The 17,960-nt window shown below is 58.5% G+C and overlaps 3 protein-coding genes and 1 non-coding gene across 4 annotated transcripts; all 4 read right to left on the reverse strand.

Moving 5' to 3' along the window:
- Positions 1–6,951: 6,951 nt before the first annotated feature.
- Positions 6,952–7,242, reverse strand: A1Q1_04143 (uncharacterized protein; the record flags this gene model as incomplete). The annotated part of the gene is made up of 2 exons (XM_014322520.1): positions 6,952–7,162; positions 7,211–7,242. 2 exons carry the CDS (start codon positions 7,240–7,242, stop codon positions 6,952–6,954), a joined length of 243 nt encoding a protein of 80 aa, XP_014177995.1.
- A 689-nt stretch (positions 7,243–7,931) lies between these two features.
- On the reverse strand, positions 7,932–9,951 carry A1Q1_04144 (diphenol oxidase; the record flags this gene model as incomplete). The annotated part of the gene is made up of 2 exons (XM_014322521.1): positions 7,932–9,420; positions 9,491–9,951. The coding sequence occupies 2 exons, from the start codon at positions 9,949–9,951 to the stop codon at positions 7,932–7,934; spliced, it is 1,950 nt and encodes a 649-aa protein (XP_014177996.1).
- Positions 9,952–12,310: 2,359 nt separating this feature from the next.
- On the reverse strand, positions 12,311–17,274 carry A1Q1_04145 (poly polymerase 2 ADP-ribosyltransferase 2; the record flags this gene model as incomplete). Its single annotated transcript, XM_014322522.1, has 5 exons — positions 12,311–13,448; positions 14,575–15,953; positions 16,005–16,177; positions 16,243–16,828; positions 16,885–17,274. The coding sequence occupies 5 exons, from the start codon at positions 17,272–17,274 to the stop codon at positions 12,311–12,313; spliced, it is 3,666 nt and encodes a 1,221-aa protein (XP_014177997.1).
- Positions 14,200–14,286, reverse strand: A1Q1_t516. The gene has a single exon. It is a non-coding gene; the product is annotated as a tRNA-Gly (tRNA).
- Positions 17,275–17,960: the final 686 nt, after the last annotated feature.

The following is a 17,960-nucleotide window of genomic DNA, read 5'->3' on the forward strand; positions in this document are numbered from 1 at the left end:
CCGAACTCGTCAAAGGTATGTATTCCTGATCACCAGTCGGCAATGGCGACATGTGGTATAGACGAGGACAGGGCTCAATCAACGTGCGGTATGGCGTCGGACATGAATACAATGAACTCATATGCATGGTTGTGAACCATGCATATGAGAGCTAGGCGAGCTCAGCGCAATGTCGAGAAATACCTAGAGTTGGGTTTCATCAGAGAAGTTCTGTAAGCGAGGTGGCAGGTCGCGTGCGTTGAGAAGTAATTTCGAGACTCGGCTTCTTGCTGAACAAACTACGCCGATAGCTGGAACTTTTTCAGGTCGAGCCGAGGCCGATCGACGTTTGACTGCCTCGGCATCGATCTCCGCTGAGAAGATCGACACGAGCTCGGCGCGAGCTCTACCTTTGTGCTATGCAATACCTCGTCCCGATGATCTACGTGCCGAGGTACAAAGCAGACGCCGGTTTCGGCTTCGAAAAGGAGGTTTATTTCGAACCACGATTGTGCGAAAACGGAGATGCGACAGCGGACATGCGACAACGGAGGTAAGGGTAGGGATCGGCGTGCCGGTGTCAGGTGCTCGGCGATCGCCCCTTGGTTGCTTTTCGGCACAAGAGCTGAGGCCGCGCCGGCTGACATCAGGGTTGATGTCATCGGGTCCTTCTTCCTGGACCCAGGATCGGAGCGCAGCCCGGCATTGTCTGACTTTCCCGGAAGTTGTCTGCGGTGCGGGTGGGGGCAGTCCCGCCAGCCTCGCCAGCCCCGACCCGTGTCGGCGTCCATGTGACTCGGACACGCGGGCTCCGCCGCCGGGTCGTGGGTCGCCTGCACACGCCTGTCGGCTGTCTCTGGCGCAGATGCGACGTTCCATGTGCTACCTTCGCAAGGGCCAGGCCAGGAACGCTACAGACCTCCATGGACGGTATGTAGATCATTTCCATCTCGCTCTCCTCGCCTCTCATATTCGAAATCGTCGCGTACCTTCATCGTACCGTCGCTGTACGCCGATGGGCAACGCTTGTGTTGACATTCACGCGAGACCGCAATTTCGAACAGCTCTCGGCTCGAGTTTCACAACACTCGCTCGCCGTCAGATGACACTCTCCGTGTCGGCATCCGGTTCTCGGTGCTCAAGACCGGTGCTCAGACCGCAGTCACGGACATGGGCACGGGGCTTGCACGATCGAGCCAGCTCGGCGAGGATAGCGAGCAGGTGGGGGAGTGGGACCCTGGGTGCTGGTCGATAAAGTTCGGGTTTCTTGTCCCGCAAACACTTCCCCGCACCAGAGGACCGGCGCAAGAGGCCGAAAACGGCGCACCCCGTGCCAAATCGGGCACAGAGACCGAAACAGAGTTCATTCTAGGTTGCACATACCGCTCCACCGCTCCACTTGTTCGGGCACACTCACCAAGCCACCCTGGCCGTCACACGTCCACGCCAAACAAACGCAATCTCGCGCAGAATGCATAGCCGCTTCCTCGCGTCGCCTATCTGTGCATAGCTGGCCTCTGGCCTGCAGATCGGCTAGTTATGCATACCTCCATAGCTCGAGACGAGCGCAACCGAAGGCGAGTTGAGCCTTTCGCGAACGTTAGAGATTGCCGCGGTACTGACTCAGAATGCAGAGATAGCCGAAGCTGTTCGTCTCCCCCGCGCATCTGTGTTGCGGCTTTGGCGGAGCTGGTGAAAGCGCTGTAGGCTCTGGAACGCTATTCGCTTGACTGTAGACTTTGGGAACCGAAGTTTGAGGAGTCAGACGATCAACAGATTACGGTTAGTCACTCGTCGAACGCCAGCAAGTACCCCAGCCATACGCCACCCGTGATGCCGCCGATGCTCTGCCGAAGCACAGCGTGCGCGAGTAGTCTATGGTTAGAAGCCAAGGCTAAGGGCTTGCACTTGTGCTAGTGAAGCTGAGTGCGCTTGGATGAGCAGCCGCGCAACTCACTCAAGCCGCGGAAATCGTTCATCGTTCACGTCTCTTGCCTCAGATCAGCCAGTGGTCTCCCTTCCGCTCTTAGCATTCCATCGATATCCGCGTCGTTCGCGCATTGCTCGCCGCAACGCGTCGGGAGGGACTGTAGTTTGCTTGTCCGTCGCAACTGGAGACTTTGACGATTCAAGACAACCGTACACCGCCTCGCTTTTCCTCTTGCAGGACATCGCTTGCACTTCTCTACGTCTGTCTGCACTCTCAGGCTCCGTCGCATTCTGCCGAGCTAGCAGCATCACAAGATATTCAGGCGAGACGACCACCGGGACAGAGGAAAGTAGGCGAAGAGCGGTCAGCACGGCTGAGGCTTTCGAAACCCGAGGCAGATGCGCGGGTGCGCGGCCGGTTCATGCCCCAGCCCACCGGCCCACCAGTATACGCACCGGGCTCCGGAGTCCGGTCTTCCGACCTTCGAGCCGGAGCAGCGTCATTCCGCTGGGCTGCCATACCCGCCAGCTCGCCACCCACACGACCGCATTCCGCGGCTGGGCCCCGTGACCCACTCATGCCCTGCCCTCGCCCCTTCCCTACCCTGCGCATTTCCACTTCTCCGGAGACGTCTCTAACCGGCCCCCCTCTTCTGCACAACCACGGCAGCGCTGTTCGCGTAAATCAGACTAGATGCATTCCGGATCGCAGTCGCGTAAATAGGAAGAGAAAGCTCGCGTATTCTGCATGCAGAAAGAGCTCGAGACGATCTCGAATCGAAGAAGGAGAGAGCAAACTGATAGACGAAGACGTGCAGATGATAGGCGACAAGCCTCCGACCCCAGCTTCGTCTGTCATCTGCGCAACGACCGCTCCCAAAGATCCATTGGCTCTCTAGTGTTGATGCTCAGTGCAGCTGGACATATACGCACTCGCAGGGCGTTGTCTGTATCGCGGGTCAATGCAACTTAGACGATGACCGCCTCGTTCAGAGGGATCGTCGCTCAGGCGCCTCACTCACGTCCCCTCGCATCCTGGCACAATGCCGTCTAAAACAAAGCACGTCGCGGCCCAGACGGTGTTTGCGAAACACACACTACGAGCCGCACCCACGTTCGGCCCAAGAAGACTGCATGTTCAGCACTCGCGAGTTGCGATCGAGCTTGCTAAGCTGTGAGAATGTTTACCTTCCCGGGCAAGTCCGAGGCACGGAGTCCGGTGACCAGTGGTCCACTACACTGGTACACGAACGTCAGTCCGCACTCACACGCGCTCGCATCGCGTCAGCCAGTTACCTGTAGAGTGCCGGTTCCACATCCGTTACTGCGACATGGAGTCGGGAAACCGTAAACATCTCGCTGCCACGTCGCTAGATCGGCGTGGCGCAACCCCAGAAACACTACCCCAACGCTAACTGGGTTGAGACCACATCGCCCCGCCGTGCCCCACATCCTCGTGAACACACTAGCACCAGTTCAGCAACACTGATAGCCGATCCATCGAGTTTCTAGCTCGCGTTAGCTCGTGTCGAGCTTTACGCGCCCTCTTCTGGTCCTCGGCTCACATCTCTGCTTTACGCGAAGCTGTGAGTTCGCCAAAACGATCTGAACTAGCACATCTGCAACACTAGCCGCCGAAAGAGGCATGGACGCGCGTTGGAAATGGGTAAATGGTCGCGCATGCGTACCTCCGGCAAGTAAACCGGACAAAGAGAGCGGCGCACAAGGAACAAGTTGCAGGAGTTGCAGGGAAACGAGGCACGGAGACAGTGTCGGGTTCGAAAATCGGCATTCTATAGCCGGCGGCAGTGGCCACCGCGCTGCCTCTTCCTTAGCCCTCCCACGATCCGCCCTCTCGCATCCTGACGCTCCACAAGATGCCCAGGGTAGCGTCCACCCACTTATCTCTAACATGCGTGGGGAGTCAGGAGCGCTAGACGGTCAGGAGGACAGCGAGCGCAGCGGATCGGGCAGAGCGGAATGGATAATCCAAGATCCAAGAGGGGGACGCGAGCAGCAGCAGTGGGCTCAGCGTCACTTTCCGGATCACGAGATCCGCGTAATCCTCGGTCCCACCGCGTGCCCACCTGGTACGCTGTACCCCCACTGGCTGCAGATAACGATGCCGCAGCAACTCGGTCAGCACTACTTGCCGCTGTTGCAATCGCGGATGGGGGATTGGCTATGCTGCTGTCCTCGCTGCCCGAGCTGGGCAAGGTGCCCGCCGTGCGCGATGCCCGCTGTGCTATCTTTGCTCATCGAGCTCATCTCCCCCATCCTAGATCTCCCATAGCTCGATCATGAGAACATCAACTATGAACGGAGCGTGCATACCGCTCAACCCCACCTTGATGTGTTTTGAAATGAGCGCACCGCGTGCATCCGCATACCCGCATACCTCGCGTGCACTTGTTGATGGCGCTCAATACCGGTGAGACCGGCGCAACCGCTGCCCCTTGTGTTCGAACGTGGGCACGTAAACGAGCTCTTGGCCTGTGGAGCCTCTTGCATCGGGTACGTCGCCGACGCCACCGGGCTCGCCAACACAATCGAGAGGAGCAGAAGAGATCCCAGCTCTGCAAGCGATCGGATACCACTATCTACCGACAGGAAGTCCGGGTCGGAGAATGCGGAATGTGATTTGCAAGTCGTGATGATCTAGCCTGGAGTGGCGCTTAGCGCTGTCTGCACTTGCTTTTGGCGAGCTCTTTGCAACGAGAACTCTTCTGCCTCGGCCCGAGGCAAGAATTGCGTCGTTGCTAGCTCGAGACGAAGAAGAAATCGACGATGATAACCGCGCAGAAGAGCTACTGATAGCCGACAGCAAGAAGTTGACCCAGGCCAACGGAGACGAGACGCCTCACGCTCGCTAGCGACGGTGCGCCTCCCAGAACTGGATGCCATGAAACACACATTCCCCCAGCCACAGCCCGGATGCTCAGCACATGCACCGTGGTAGTCACAGCTATGCAGATCGCGCACTTGCGCGCATCCATAACGGTCACCCGCGAAGTAGAGTTGCACTAGTGGCGTATGTGGTTGCATTCACGCGAGCTTGTTCCCCTCTTCTCAATCTCTTGCAGCATGCTTTAGGCGAACTCTTTCTCTCTCGTCTATGTCTGCACTAGCGCGAGCAGCTCGTCTATATCCTCTCTGCGTGCGAAAGGAGGCGCATTCGGGTCGACGTTCATCGGCGTAGAAAGTCGCGCACTCACAGAGCCTCGTGCGCGGGACGGAACATGGCGCCGGCCAAGTCGGTCAAGTCGCGTGCATGCGGCATGCAAGTCACGATGGTGGGCTTGGAAAATCGAAAAACGTCCCGAAAAAGTTCGAAATTGCGCCGGCCGTGCCCCCCTTGGGCAATGTGCCTATGATGCAAAGGGAACAATATGGCTGAACTCCCCCACCCTTTGACGTTGTGCCACGCGAGGCTGTCCAATGCTCCCCCCACTTTTGGCAATCCCGATGCGTCTGTGCAAGATAGCAGAAATGCCAGACGGATAAACCTCGCTCACGCACTCGCACCAGGGAGCTCGGAATGCGGAGCGCACACGCCCGTGCGCCCGTGCGGCCCCGGCCGACGTCCGCTCCGGGGTGCACGGGGCGGTGGACACTTCCGGTTTGCACCTCTTCCAAGCTCTCTCCCCGACCGTAGTCCCCCACCCGACTCTCCGAGACCTGCAGCAGCCTGCGTCCCCCACTCGGGCTCTGCTAGCTCTGCATCATGAACTGCATCACAGGCGGCCGCGCAGAACATTGCTCCGACTTCCAGTTCCAGGATACATCCAGGCACGGACCGGTGCAAAGCTTGTTCGGCCGGTTACACCGGCGGCTACCAAGATTTCGAACTTCTACCCGACCGATTGGGACATGGGCAACACTCTTTCCGGCGCGTTTGCAAGCGTTCAACGGCTCAATTTAAGCGCGCAGACTGCACCATGCAGCTCGAGACGAGCTCGGCCCGAATGCATGCATAGCTGCTCGGGTATCAGTGCATGCATTCGTGAAATACGGACTGATTGGCGAGGTTTACTAGATGTTTTGACGAGGTCGACGACCTCGGGTATCAGTCCGACATCAAATGGCAGCTAGTCACCTGATGTGCGTACCCCTCTGCGACTGTGCAATGTGCTACAGGAGGCAGCGTGCTATCTCACAGAAACGCATATGTCAGCATGTTCGTCCAGCACATTCATCGGCCGCCGACTTCTACGCGAGGCGAAGGCACATCGTGTCGAAACCGTCCTCCTCGATACTTCAAGCGATATCGCCTCTCACACTCGCCTGCGCACGCCCCCATGTCTCTCGTCAATAACCTCAATGCATCCCCTCCCTGCGTGAGTTGTCGGGAATCCTCGACCGACAGCAACCCAAGAGCGCCCATAAGCGACAGGCGACTCACCAAAGCGCCACCGTCTCATCATCAGCACGGGGCGTCGGGGGCGTCTCGATCATCCTCCCCCAAACCCCCGCCCCTTCCTTACCTCACTGGTTCTTGCTTTTCCCGTTCTCACTTCCAATCCCACCTTTCCAATTGCAGATGTCAGCCGCAGCGGAACGGGTAACACATAAGCTATTCTGAATGATTGCCGAAAGCAGAACAAGTGCAGCGTGCCTTGATAACCGATGCCAGCCGCCATTTGGCGCTGATAACCGAGGCTGAAACTGCACATTCTTGCAGGTGCGCGACGCGATGGCGCGCAGGCGCGTGGTCCAGACGCGCCGATGGCTTGAGCGCGACCGCCTTCACTTTGGAACACTCGGTGCGTCATGTGACCACACTAAATGATGCTAAGAACTCAAATGCATACAAGCGTGAAAGCTGTCCCATGCCGAACATTGGGAAGTCGGTTTGTACAAGTGAACGTGGTTTGGTCTGTATACAACGAAGATAGTCAAGTGTGCACAGGGGTGCAATGCAAGGTCGAGAAATGTAGTGGTCTGTGCGATGTTCGAAGGTGTTGGAGCGAGTGTGATGGGTCGTGTGAATGTTGAAGTGTTTGGAGACTCTACGCTGGTCGGAGAAAGCCGACAGCTGGCCGTCTATGCGACAACACGGCGAGCGCGGGGATGGTCCGGGACAGCGCGCATGAGGGGCGGCGGCGGGCGTCCAAAGGCCATACGGAGGGCGGCGTACGAGCCTCCGAAGCCGAGCCCGAGCAGACTGGCCATGTACGTGAGTGAGCGCTTCGGCTTGGTCATCTGTCCAGCAGGCGGGGGATGAGCCGCAGAAGTGGCGTAAGTGCGCGCAAAGCTGGAGCGTCAGCGTTCGTCCCTGCCCCGCTATGCATGGCAGACGTACCGGGTGGCAGTGGTGTTGAGTGTCCTAAGCATGTTTGTCGATGATGGGAATGCTCATCGTGGGCCCGTGGGTTCTTATACTGACTTGGTCGTCAGCTGACATTGTTAGTTCGCTGTGGAGCGAACGCCGCCGACGCACGATCACCGGGAACGTTCGGTGCCTGCTGCGTCCGATGCTGGTGATGGTTACAGACTCGCATTCGGAATGCTTCCGCACCTCACTACGCTGTAGGCTGGTTACTGCGATCACTACTAGTGCAGTGAGAATGGCAGCGTATGCATGACGCGCGCGCACGCATGCACTACGAAGCGCTCGGACGTGGTGCGGTCGAAACGGCGTCTGCTTCTGTGAACCTTCTATCGATGGCTGCAGGCGGCTGAAGCTGCGCGTCATGCATTCGGACTCTGGTTAAGTCAATTCGGACAGGCGAATCATTAGCGGAATCAATGTCACGTGAAATTTGAATGCGTCTTCATCAACCCCGATTACAAAGTTGCATCGTCCTTTGATTCAAAGTCTAAAGCGAATGAATTATTACGTAAAGTGTTCCGGAAAGAGGCGCACATCAGCTTCCGAAGCTAGGTTGGGCCTGGCCCGGAAATCTCAGACAAGAGCCAGGGCAAGGGCGATCCGTAGCCGATCTCCGGAGTCCGTAATCTGTTATCTCTTGAATCGTCCTTTCTGCCATTGGACGCCCTCCCGACTTTGGCTTTCTGGATGCTCACACAGTGCGAGTCTCTCCGTACCTGCGCACCTGGCGCGGAGCGAAGTCGTCGACCTCACCGGCCTCGCCGGCCGGCCCGGCCTCATCGGATGTGTCGGAATCGCGCTTCGCAGGCCCGATCTCGTTCTTATTATTCGTGCAGAGGCCGTACCACTCGCGCGGCTGGCGGAGGTGCTTCAGCTTCTCGGGCTGGACGACAATAACGGCCAGCTTCCCGTTGGCGAGATGCCAACCGAGGTGGCAGTGGATCGCCCACACCCCGGGGTCGTCGAGGGGGATACGCAGCAGCGCCCAGCTACTGACGGGAAGATGGAGGGTGTCCCTCCTCAGCGGGTTGACCGTGTTCAGCTTGACGTCCTTGAGCCCATCGAGCGTCATCTTGCCCGACCCGCGGGCGATGATCGAGAACGGACGGCCGTGCAGGTGGAACGGGTGCGCGATTCCGGGGTCGAGCTGGTTCAGGAGCAGGTCCGCGCTTCCCTTTCCGGAGAAGGAGAGGTGCGCGAAGTGCGTCGTGTTGAGAGGCCTGCCCTCCTGCACCTGCTGGTACACCGGGTCCTGGATGTAGTTGAGGTACGTCACGTTGTTGAACCCGAACCCAATAAACTTGGCGCCAGTCGCAACGTCAACAAACTCGCCGGCCGCGCTGTCCATGCGCCCCTGGGTGACGGGCTTGGGAAGCTTCTCGCGATGGAGGGGCACGACAGTGTACTTGTTGTCGATGTCGACGCAGGGCGCATTGCTCTCCGCGCGGTCGGGCCAGGGCTGCGACGTCGGCTCGCCCTCGCGCCCCTTGTACCGGAGGATCGCCTTGGTCTCGAGCTCGCGGCCAAGGAGCACGCACCCGGCAGCGATACGGGCGCGCATCCAGTACGCGGCGTCGGGTTGGTCCAGGTCGAGAATGACGGAGTAGCGCTGGCCTGAGGCAATGTCCAGCTCGTGCATGTAGAGTGGCTCGATGGGCGTGTCGTCCGCCTCGACGACCTTGAGCACGTGTCCGTCGACCGAGAAGCGGATCATGGCCTCCATACCGGGGTTGATGACACGGAGGCGCAGCTTGCTGCCAGGCTTGGCCTCGACGACATGCACTTCGTTCTGGGTGCACTCCACGCCGGGCTGGACGTGAGAGCAGTTGGTCTGTCCGAGGCCGTTGATGAGCACCGCGTCGGGAATGCCAGGGATAGGCATACCACGGTATCCGACCGACGTGTTACGGAGACCCGCCACAATCGTGTTGCTCTGGTCGTTGTACCAGTCCGAGACAAACAACACCTCCTCAGCGTCGGAGCGGATAGGATCTTTGGGCGAGTGAACTACGATCGCGCCGTAGAGGCCATCAGCCATCGTCGCGCCGTAGTGCGAGTGCCACCAGTAGGTCCCGTAGTGCGACACCTTGAAGCGGTACGTGTAGCTGCCTCCGGGAGGAATAGGACACTGGTTGATACCGGGCGGACCATCGTTGAAGGGCGTGCCCTCCATGCGGATACTGATTGTGAGCACTGACACCACGATCGGAAATGGCACAGCATGGAGAAGGAAGATGGACGGTTACTCACCCATGCCAGTGCAGGGCCTGGGGCTCATCGAGGTCATTCGTAACCTTGACCTCGATCGTGTCGCCAACGCTTGCCTCGATGAGCGGACCGGGGAACTGGGCGTTGGCGGTCGTCAGGCGGCGGTGGAACCCAGAAGGCGCGCCGGCGGTATATGAGAGGTTGAAGTTGTAACGACGAGTCTTGTGACCACGGTGCTTGCTCCTGTTCAGCTTCCAGGTAGACTGGTCACGCGCGGCCGTCTGCTCGGGCAGAGCGGGCTGTGGGTACGAGAAGATCTTGTCGGGAGGCGGCGGTGGAGGAACCACAAATGGACCAGGCGGGTTGGGGTTTGTGGTCGGTGAGGCCACCACTGTGGACGTCTGGTGGTGGTGACCATTGCCGTGGCCGTGATCATGCGCGTCAACGGCACCGGCGAGGAGGGCCACCGTCGCAGGGAAGAAGAAGGCGCTGAGACGGACCATTCTTGCTGCCGATCCTGAGTTCGAAGCCTGCAAGGGGGTGTTGAGAAGAATGATTCCTTAGCCCTCAACTCTTATACCCTGCAGTGGTGCGAGTGCCACACGAGGTACCGCAGCTTGGCATGTCTGCGAAAGCAGTGAGCTACACGGCCTTGGTGTGTGGACCGGGAGGTTTAGGGAGTGGACCGCTAGCGGGAGCGAGGGCGGACAGCATCTCGCGGACACGGACAGGTGGCTTCGTCAGTGGATCTGGTGACAGTGTGGGTCGTACGCTGTCTGCTGTGAGCGGCGCAGCTGGGGCAGTAAGCAGGTTAGAGAGGTTTGTCATCGTCATGGGGATGGAGGCTGCGATCAGACCTCCGTGAGGTGCGCTACCAGGGAGTTTCAGGCGAGGCAGGCGAATGAAACCTGTGAAGGTGACCGCTGAGGAGTGCCGCGGGACACCCCCGCGCTCGCCAAACACCACGAAGAACAGGGCAGGCGGTGGTATGTTTCCGCCGAGCCGAGCGGCGTTGTGTGTCTACCAATGACAGTGAGGGCTATGCAGCCGTGCAAGCACGGACGCTTCGCACAGCAGGGCGGGGAAAGTCTCTCAAGAAATGACGCTGGGCGAGACAGGTGGCGGAGGCGATAGCCCACGCAGGGCGCGCCAGAGCTGGTACCGGCTCCGAGCGCACGCTTAGACCATCGTAGCCCCAACGTCGTCCCCTGTGGGCATGTGTTACGGGTGCCTCGTTTGCGTTGTGTGCCAAGTGCCTCAGTCGCGAAGCGCATTCCACTGTTCTGGATACCTCGATCATCCCGATCGCCGGAGATCTCGCCGCTCTGCGGCATGTGCGGCTGCGTTGTCAGCATTCGACGACATTGGTCTGCTCACTGCTTGGGACAGCAGCCTCGTCAGCTTAGACTTTGTGGCTTCGGGATCGGGGTGGCTTATGCTGCGTTTAATGGCTCAAGCCCTGCTCCTCCCGCTCACAACTGCCGCACGACCAGATCTCGGCGGCGTTGTTGCCCTACTACCCGCTGCATTGGCTGACGCCGCGGAGGGAACACTGCGTGCCGACCAGGCTACATTCCGTGGCTTTGACCTGGCTGACAGCGACATTCCGAGCTCTGCACCCTCAGCAAGCTATTAATACAGGTGAGGTTACTAATACCTGCGAGCACTTGAGCACGAATGCCGCAACAGGTGGACCCCCTTTCGGATAAGAGGCACGTCGGACGGTGTTCCGGACTCTCAGACGGCGATCTGGCTGCGTAAGCGCGGCATGTTGATCGCCCACCCGCGAATGTCTGATCAATCGATATCAGTGGCTCTGGATCGACCGCAGAGTCTCCGTTGCAGAAGGAGAACGCATCGGGCATCGGCCAGCAACCAGGTGAGGCGCGAGTGGATGGGTTAGCAGACGAGTTAGTAGAAACCAGCTCATCCCTCCCACGATCCCCCAGTTCGAAGAAACAACGATCGTGGCAGACTCTGGACACTCATGTGACTCGCTGGCCCCTCGACGTCAAAGCTTGCCCGAGATGCACGCGTACCTTAAACTTCCGTGCTTGGCGACGTCGCGCAGTGAACTGAACATGCATGCACAGATCGTAGCATTCTTGCGTGCATCAGTGCAGGATACTGGCGACCAGTGCGAACGGTGATAGAGCCGTACATTACGGACGTCCTAGTCATCGATTAGCATTGCTAGCATTGAGGCAACCTGGCTAATGCATGGTTGGTGGATTAGGATCACCGATGCCACCCGTGGGAAAGGTTGAAACTGCAAAAGGCTTCCTCCGACCTCGATTCGCGATTTAGAAAACGGACATTCGATTAGGAATGAAAATTTAGCACCGCCTCATACTCATTATAAACCATTTAGGATAGCGACTTTCTAATCTCAGGGAACACGTTCCTAAATCGGAGTGAGGCGGTGCTAAATTTTGATTCCTAATTGGATTAGGATAGGGCTTTGATTAGGATTGCGATTTAGAAACGCGTTTTTCAAAATTTAGCACCGCCTCATTCGTATCCTAATACAATTAGGAAAACCATTTTCTAATCTCAGGGACGATGTTTCTAAATCGCAATGAGGCGGTGCTAAATTTTGAATCCTAATGCATCCTATTAGGAAAAACTTTGGTTTTTTAAAACGAATCGGCGTCGGAGGAAGCCTTTCGCAGTTTCAACCTTTCCCACGAGTGCAGGCTGGGAGATTCCCTTATGCATGGAGCTGGTTCACATACTAATACTTTAGCTTATCATGCATTAGGAACCGACAATCACTAATAATCACGTCCATAGACCGCAACTTCACACTTCTTACATGCATGCTGAGCTCAATCTATGCACAACAACCTATCTAGCGACTTCCTAACAGCACTTCTGTCCACAGTTGCTCGTCGGCTTGGTAGCACGGATGAAGCAGCTCATCGCGGCTCCGTCGATGGCCTTGAGTTGCTCGTCCTTCTCATCTCCCTGACCGTCGACAATCTCCTTCGCGTCCTCGCTAGAGTACACGCGCGTCGGCTCGATGTCGATATCCTTGAAGCCAGCCTTGGTGAGCTTCTCCTCGTAGTCGCCCTTGACGAGGGCACCAGCGATACATCCCGCCCAAAGCTTGAGATCCTGCTGCGTCTCCGTCGGCAGGGGGCGGTTGAGCACAATGTCCGAAATGGCGAGGCGGCCACCAGGCTTCAGGACGCGGTACGCCTCGGCGAGCGTCGCGTCCTTGTCCGGACTGAGGTTGATGACGCAGTTACTGATGATGACGTCGACGGAGCAGTCGGGCAGCGGGATCTGCTCGATGTGGCCCTTCAGAAACTCGACATTGTCCACCTTGGCAGTGACGGCGTTGCGGCGCGCGAGATCCAGCATCTCATCCGTCATGTCGAGGCCGTACGCCTTGCCTGTGGGTCCGACGCGCTTGGCGGAGAGGATCACGTCGATGCCGCCTCCGGAACCGAGGTCAAGGACAGTCTGACCCTTCTCCAACTTCGCGAGCGCGGTCGGGTTGCCGCAACCGAAAGAGGCGAGAAGAGCCTCGGCCGGCACCTCGGACGCCTCGAGCTCGTTGTACAGGTCCTTCGTGATGGGGTCGACGCCGGAGAGCTCAGTCGCCTTCGAGCCGTAGCAGGAGGCACCGCCACCAGACACGACAGAAGTCACGGCCGAGCCGTAGGCTGAACGGACTGCGTCGTGCGTGGCATTCGAGGGCTTGGGGCCGCAACATCCGGACGCGGTCTTAGGTGCGCAGGCTGACGGAGCGGCTACAGGCTTGCAGCAGCTGGAAGCGGGGACAGCGTCGGTCTTGCAGCAGCTCGAGGAATCAGTTCTGGGCTTGCAGCAGTCAGCCGCCGGAGCAGCGTCGGCCTTGCAGCATGACGTCGAAGGCGCGGGCTCCTTCTCGCAGCAGCTAGCTGGGGCAGCGTCGGGTTTGCAGCACCCAGCCTCCTCCTTGACCTCGGTCTTGCAGCACGACGACGATGGGGCGGTCTCCTTCTTGCAGCAGCTAGAGGAAGCGGCTTCAGTCTTGCAGCATGACGAGGAGGAGGTCACCGGCTTGCAACATCCCTCGTTAGCGACAGGCTTGCAGCCTCCAGCGGCGGGGGCGGGCGAGCAGCACGAAGCTTGAGCAGGAACAGTGGAAGGCTTGCAGCAGCCTGCACGTCAGCTCACTCCAACCCCTTGAGCTCACTCATGATAATATCTATATCTTCCGAACTAGTCGTCGTCGTCTGCGTCGTGCTCGGTAAGAAATGAGAATGGGAGGCGAAAGTTGGGATGGATATCGGGCTTCAACGCATCGGTCTTTTATGCCTCCAGTCCACCCTTGGGCGCCGGGTCAATTTCAAAATCGGAGGCTGAATTTGACAATCCACCGCAGAATCCACTCACCGAGTCGCCGATGAGACCTTATCGCGGCGCACACTCATGCGCCGACCGTAGCAAGAACAGGGGGCGGAAAGGGCGCTCCGAGGTTCCCAGAAGGTTCTCTCTGGTCTCCTTAGTCAGCTCCACGTCTTGGCGTCCAGCCCGCGCCCTTCGCGCGCCTGTCAGTACGAAAGACAACGAGCTGGCGACGCACATCCTTCGACTTTTATTGTAGCCCTGGGCGACACCCGCACTCCGCGCGCCAACTCCCAACCTAGCCTGGACTGGACAAGCATCCTATGAATGCATATCATTTCTCCAAACCTATGCCCATCCTCCAAAGATTAGAAATCTTCGCCGATCTCTTGTATAGAACAAAGACAAAAAGATGAGTTGTCGGGGATTCGAACCCCGGTAAGCTGCTATATCTTCCAAGTAATGGAAGGCAGCCATCTTAACCACTGGATCAACAACCCTCGTTATTTTACGTAAATTTTGAACCCATATAGCCTACTCTGCCGATCCACTTACGTAATCAACATTCCCATTCCTCTCTCTCACAAGGAACACTTCACGAAACGCGTTAACTATCATGAGCATCGCATGCCAAAGGCCAAAGGCCAAAGGACAAAGGACAAAGAATGAGCAGTAACATAACAAGCACTCGGTAGAGTACAGCCGTGCTTTCATCGGGTATCAAGGGGTCATTGAAACAACAAATGCTATGAACATGTGCGGTAGAGTATGTACAACTGTGCGCTTACGTGCGGACGCGGAAGAGGTAGCGGAGACGGACCTGGTCAACGTCGTAGCAGATGAACTCGTTGTAAGCGAGGTACGCGTTGGGGACGCCCGTGTTGCCCGGTTTCGCGCTGAGGTCGGGAATCTTGGTCCCCTTGAAGCGCTCGTGGACGCTGCTCGCGTCCTTCCACTTGCTGGGTCCCGTCGTGCCCTGTCCCCAGGTCGAATACATGCCGTTCTTGACTGCGTCGTCGCCGGCCGTGTAGCTTGCGTTCGTGAGCTTCTGCAGGGGGTCGCCGAGCTCGGCTTCGCACAGCAGAAGCAGCGCTGTGCCGTTTGACAAGCTGCTGCAGCAATAGTTGACACTCTTCGAAGACATGTCCGCGAGGTAGATGCCCTCGCCGAACATGTAGCCGGAGACGGGCGCCTCGGGCGGCGCGATGCGGAGTCCTTGGCTGAGAATGCCACCAAAGTTGGTCGTGCGCGAGCCGTGCCACAGCAGACGGCGGTCGCTCTTGACGTCCTTGAACTTGCTGTTCTCGAAACGGTCCTCCTCGCCCTTGCGCTCGATACGGAAGATCTCCTCGATCTGGTACTTGACGTAGTGCGTCGAGGCCTTGGTCTCGAGGAGGTACTCGGCGAGCTGCTTGAACTCGCTCGACGAGTGGTCCAGAGGCGTCATCTCCTCCATGCCGAGCGCCTCGAACTGGGCATCGGCGGGGTTGTCGCGAGAATCCTTGCGGCCCTTTAAGATGTTCTGCGCCTCCCTCATCTCGCTGAGCGACTCGAGGAGGTCGAGCTCACGGCGAAGCATCGCCTCGTTTGCGTTGACAGGCGGGCGGTTGCGGCCAAAGGCGTGGGGGATGACAGAGTAGTACTGGTTGGACAGCTGCTCAACGGCAGGCGCGTAAGCCATGTTATAGCGCGACTGCGCCAGGCTCTGGTCGTCGATGAGTTCCATCAGGTCCTTAAGCGTTTGGAAACCGCGCGTGATCGTGTTCTTGCTCAGCTTGCCGAGGGGCAGCTTCTTGGCGTCGTAGTTCAGATCAGCCATCGTCGCGTTCATAAAGGTCGGGTTGAAAATGAACTCCATCAATTGCTGCACTTGAAGCGGAAGCTTGGACTTGGGAGTTTCGTACTCCTCCTCCTTCTTCACCTCGTCCTCGGCTTCGTCCTCGTCATCCGAGTCGGGCGCGTAGCTGCGCTCGACAAAGGTGTACTTGCCAACCTTGGGGGCGGAGGAGCGGTCGTCCCACTTGAGGCCAGACTTGTCCTTGAACTTCTTTTCGAACTGCTTCAGAGCGTCGGCAAGAGAGCCCGAGCCGAGCAACGCTGATTGCCCGCGCTCACCAACACGGCCCCAGCGTGACCAAGTCTTGTAGATGGCGCCGTTCTGAAGAAGCTGTAAAGGTCAGCTAGCTCTCTGTCACGAATAAGCTAAGATAATACGCACCTGGAGGCGGTAGAACTTGTTGTTGTTGTTCGAAGCGTTCGTCTGGTTCAGCGATGCGTCCCAGATAGTGAGGTCCGAGTCAATGTAGACGTTGTAGTTGGCCGGAGCGCCCTCGTCGAGCATGACGCAGATGTCCTTGCTGGTCGCCTTCTGCGCGCTGGGCTCGAGGTCTTCTGCGGACCAGTTGTCCTTCGAGGGGGAGGGAGGGAGTGGCTTGACGTCTGAGATTAGCTCTCACCTGAGTCGTGGAGCTCACCTTCTTTCTTGCTCCTCTTCTTGGCAGGAGGCGCGGGCAAGGCCGGGGAGGCAGCGCGCTTGGTGCCGTTAGCTTTGGCGGTGCCGTTAGCGACCGGGGCAGCCTTGGAGGAAGACGCAACGGCAGAGGGGTCCTTGGGCTTGAGCTCGTACTCGTCCTCGGGGGCGCGTTCTCCGTCCTCCTCGGTCTTCTCGAGCCAGTCCATAGACACCATCTTGGCTTTGCCAAACTTCTTGACCGCGCGGACCTTCGGCGTCTCATCGTCGACCTCCTGCTCCGTCGTGATGAGGTGCGTCACTGTGGCTGTCACATTCTGGGTCGTCGCTGCGCCGAGCTTCTTCGCCCTCTCGAGCACGTCCTCGTGTGTCAGGCCGGGCAGCGCACCAGAGACGGCGATACGGCAACCACGCAGTGGGAAGGGGTTCTTCTTCACCTGCGGCGGCGGGCTGGGCGTTGGTGCCGACGTTGTTGCGGCGGGAGCTGGGGCGGGGACAGGTGCTGCAGCAGCTGCAGCCGCAGCGGCGGCAGCGCTGCAGCCGCAGCGGCGGCAGCTCCGCGAGCAGAGCGTCTGGGAGGCATAGTCGAGATCGATGGGTGAGGTTGTGATTGGAGGTTGAGGATGACTTGGGTGATGAGGAAGGAGGCGAAGATGTTGAGGAAGGGAGCGGGTGTATTAGTACGTTTGTGTGGTTGCCCGATAAGCGCCAAGGCAAGGGGGGGGCCAGCGGCGGGGTCGCTTTGGTCCAAGTCGGGCCTTGGGTGACTAGGCTGGGAGTGTGCACGCGTGCACGGATGCCTGGGAATGCCTGCGGCGAGGTGGCGAGGCAGGACAGCCGAGGAGATGGTGGTTGAGGGCGGTTGACTGGATCGACTGAAGAGGGGAAAGATGTGAATCAAGGGAATCAAGCGTTGCAGAACTAGTCTGGGGCCACTCGATTCTTTGGGAGAGAGAAGGCTCGAGCGGGCACCGTCAGCGGGCATCGGCTCAGCGGTACGGTGGGCGCCGGCTCCCATCGGTTAGATCAAGGCTGATTATGGCGACAGCGAGTGAGGTGATGCCGTTGTGCACCGCCGTCCCGCCCATCTAGGGTCTTGCAGTAAGGGGAACAATACAATAACCTGCCTTGCGTTCCAGGCGCTGCTTCAGTGCCTCAGCTTCCGGTCTCGTTTCTGCGATGCGGCCGATCCCTGATCGACTGGGGGAGAAGGGGGAACGGCTTGGGCTTTCGTCCTCGAGGTGATGACTGGACGCGGGCCTGTCCCAATTGATCGATACGTGCCAAAATACTCAGGTCCAACAGGTCTTGGCATACGCGGGGTTCGGGTCTCTCGGTCGGTATCGATATCGCCCGGCTCAACAACGTTCTTCCGCAGAGGAGTCGAGGGACCGGTTGACTGGACTGGACACCCTCCACCGCACGTCCCGCGCCTGAATGGCACAACAGAGCCGTGCCTAGTTCCCGATCCTCGGCACCTCAGAGAACCCTGAACAACCTTGAGAGCCGGTCTCTCACGGTGGGCACAGTAGGCTGGGTTGGCTACACAGCTACAAGACATCTGCCACCACAGCCAACAAAAATGCAATACATAAGCCCAGTGAACAGTAAACTATGAAGAGGAGGGGAAGGAAATGGGTGTTCTCAGTCTCGATGAGTGTCATGTGTCGTGGCGGTAATGTGAGGGATGGTGGTGGTGGTTCA

Source organism: Trichosporon asahii (assembly GCF_000293215.1).
Source record: "Trichosporon asahii var. asahii CBS 2479 unplaced genomic scaffold scaffold00070, whole genome shotgun sequence".
NCBI lineage: Eukaryota > Fungi > Basidiomycota > Tremellomycetes > Trichosporonales > Trichosporonaceae > Trichosporon > Trichosporon asahii.